Source organism: Nanorana parkeri, unplaced genomic scaffold (genome assembly GCF_000935625.1).
Source record: "Nanorana parkeri isolate BGI_ZX_2015 unplaced genomic scaffold, ASM93562v1 scaffold3630, whole genome shotgun sequence".
Lineage (NCBI taxonomy): Eukaryota > Metazoa > Chordata > Amphibia > Anura > Dicroglossidae > Nanorana > Nanorana parkeri.
Genome location: NW_017309898.1, coordinates 21507 through 24004, shown reverse-complemented (window position 1 = coordinate 24004; position 2498 = coordinate 21507). Strand labels below are relative to the sequence as shown.

The 2498-nt window shown below is 48.8% G+C and overlaps 1 protein-coding gene across 1 annotated transcript in view; it reads left to right on the top strand.

Moving 5' to 3' along the window:
• Nucleotides 1-1559, top strand: part of LOC108803354 (copper-transporting ATPase 1-like) — a 17857-nt gene extending 16298 nt beyond the window's left edge. The window contains exons 9-11 of the mRNA XM_018575202.1: nt 424-528; nt 905-1064; nt 1442-1559. Of these exons, the coding sequence (XP_018430704.1) occupies nt 424-528; nt 905-1064; nt 1442-1559 (383 nt within the window). The remainder of the gene's footprint in view (nt 1-423; nt 529-904; nt 1065-1441) is intronic.
• The last annotated feature ends 939 nt before the right edge of the window (nt 1560-2498 follow it).

Genomic DNA, 2498 nt, shown 5'->3' with positions numbered 1-2498 from the left:
GTGGGATATAGAGGGATGATTGATGGGTGTGCTGGGGGTGGACATAGAGGGATGATTGATGGGTGTGCTGGGAGCGGGATATAGAGGGATGATTGATGGGTGTGCTGGGAGCGGGATATAGAGGGATGATTGATGGGTGTGATGGGGGCGGGATAACGGCGACCAGGACAGATACGAAGGGTGCATCTACCTAATGGGGACAGCAATAAAAACCTGACCGGGGGTCTAATCCCTCCCCACTGCTATGAATAGGACTGATAAGTATTTGTAGATATTATATTATTTTCCAGTACACCGTTTATGATTCTTGATGGTGGACAGGAAATAACGCACGCTGCTCCTTTATAATTACATCCTCCATGTTCCTTAGACTAACAAGTCCTTTTATTTGTCTTCCATCCTGTGTTTCTGTGTCACCCTCAGCCTCGGACTCAGAACCTCCCTCCTACGTCATCCTCAATATCATCAGATTGATCCTGGGGGTCCTGGTACTTCTGGCCGCCCTGTATGTCTTCTTTTCCAGCCGGGGTGAGTACTACTTCCCCCACCCTCCCCGTGTCCCCTCTATAGAATATCCCTCCATGGGGGGGTCATTGTTTGATCTTTTCTTTCTGCAGGTGTTCTCTCTGTGAGGAAGACATGATGTCCATCCTTGGACTCACCTGTTACTTCCTGCCATATCTTATCATCCATGGTTCTGGAGAAGATTGGATATCGGACCTAACTGAGAAGAATCCATGGAAGTCTCCTCCTTGCTCTGCTTCTACCTGAGATGTTCATCCTCCTGTATATGACTTACCAATGGAACATGTCTATGGCGGTTGTAGAACGAGTTTGGTAAATCTGCTGACAAAGCTCACGAAGGTCTCCTCACATCCTCCCAGGTCTCCTCACATCCTCCCAGGTCTCCTCACATCCTCCCAGGTCTCCTCGCATCCTCCCAGGTCTCCTCGCATCCTCCCAGATCTCCTCACATCCTCCCAGGTCTCCTCACATCCTCCCAGGTCTCCTCGCATCCTCCCAGGTCTCCTCGCATCCTCCCAGGTCTCCTCGCATCCTCTCAGGTCTCCTCGCATCCTTCAGTCACTAGCCAAGGCTTGAGTGTAGGGTAAACAAACTCTGGTTTATTGAACAACTGCACAAACTTTTATACAGCAAGTGATGAAATCAGAATATAATCCCATCACATCCCCCCTCCCCCCCCCAGACCATCGGTCTGCTCAACACCACAGGTGTCCACCTGCTAACGAGCTCCAGACAGCCATAGCAGGAGCCTGGCCAGAATGTCATTGTTCTGAGCTCCCTCAGAGAACAATGGGAGATAACGAGGGATGGTGCTGATAGTCTTTCCATAACCAGGTCACACAGCATAACGCACTCACACATAACTCAACACCAATACACATTTACCTCATAAACTCATCACCATGTCGTCACACAGTCGTCTTATTAATCTCGAATATTTCCTGTCCGCGGAGGAAGTCATCATGTCACTTCCTCTCACACAGATCTCCTCAGTCCCGCACATTGACTACTCATCCTGCATCCCATGTGGGTGAAGGTCTGCCAGATAAAGGCCGACTCCCTCCATAACTTCTTCGAGTGGGAGGAGTTAGAAGAGGTGAATGATGAAACATTTGTTCAGATGGTAACCGGAGATTCTCACACCCAACACTTCTGAGATATAATTTTTCCGATGTCTCCTGTTTGGAAATAAGAAGTTAGACTGAATGGAGACTGCAGGCCGGGAGATGAGAAGATGTTCTAATATTTGTTGGGTGTGTAGCGCCCATCACCTTTTGTGATCTGCCTACTAAGCATTTAGTGATAGGCGGGGCTGTAGTCGGCCTGGCTGGATTTGTAGTGGCGATTATATGGTTAATCCCAGGTGTCTAACCTTGCCTGTACCCCCCCTGGGCGGAGTGAGACTCTGTCATATTGTGGGACAGCCAATAGGAGACACAGTAATATGTGTACAGTACAGCAGCCAATTACTGGGCTTTACTCAGCCAGTGGTGCATGCTGGGGCAGGGTACATATATGGGTGGGAGCTGCCATGTGCTCAGACTAGCCGGGACCAGCCATGGGATAGGGCTGAGTCCTGTTCAGCCTTCCCCCCAGGCTAGGCCAAGGCCTGGGGGTGGGCAGTGGCTGAAGTGAGGTTCCCCTGAGGCCTGTAAGATGGAGAGAGGAAAAGGACCAGGACCAGTGCAGGCTCTTGAAGTGCCCTGGATCTATGCGGACTTCAGAGCATGGTCTAGAACCCCTATACCCTCTCTCCCTAATTAGAAGTTCAATAAAATGTTCAACTAGCATCATATCACTGAAGTGGACATTCATTCACTCCTGTATACTCCTATATACTCCTGTATACTCCTATATACTTCTATATACTCCTGTATACTCCTATATACTCCTGTATACTCCTATATACTTCTATATACTCCTGTATACTCCTATATACTCCTGTATACTCCTATATACTTCTATATACTCCT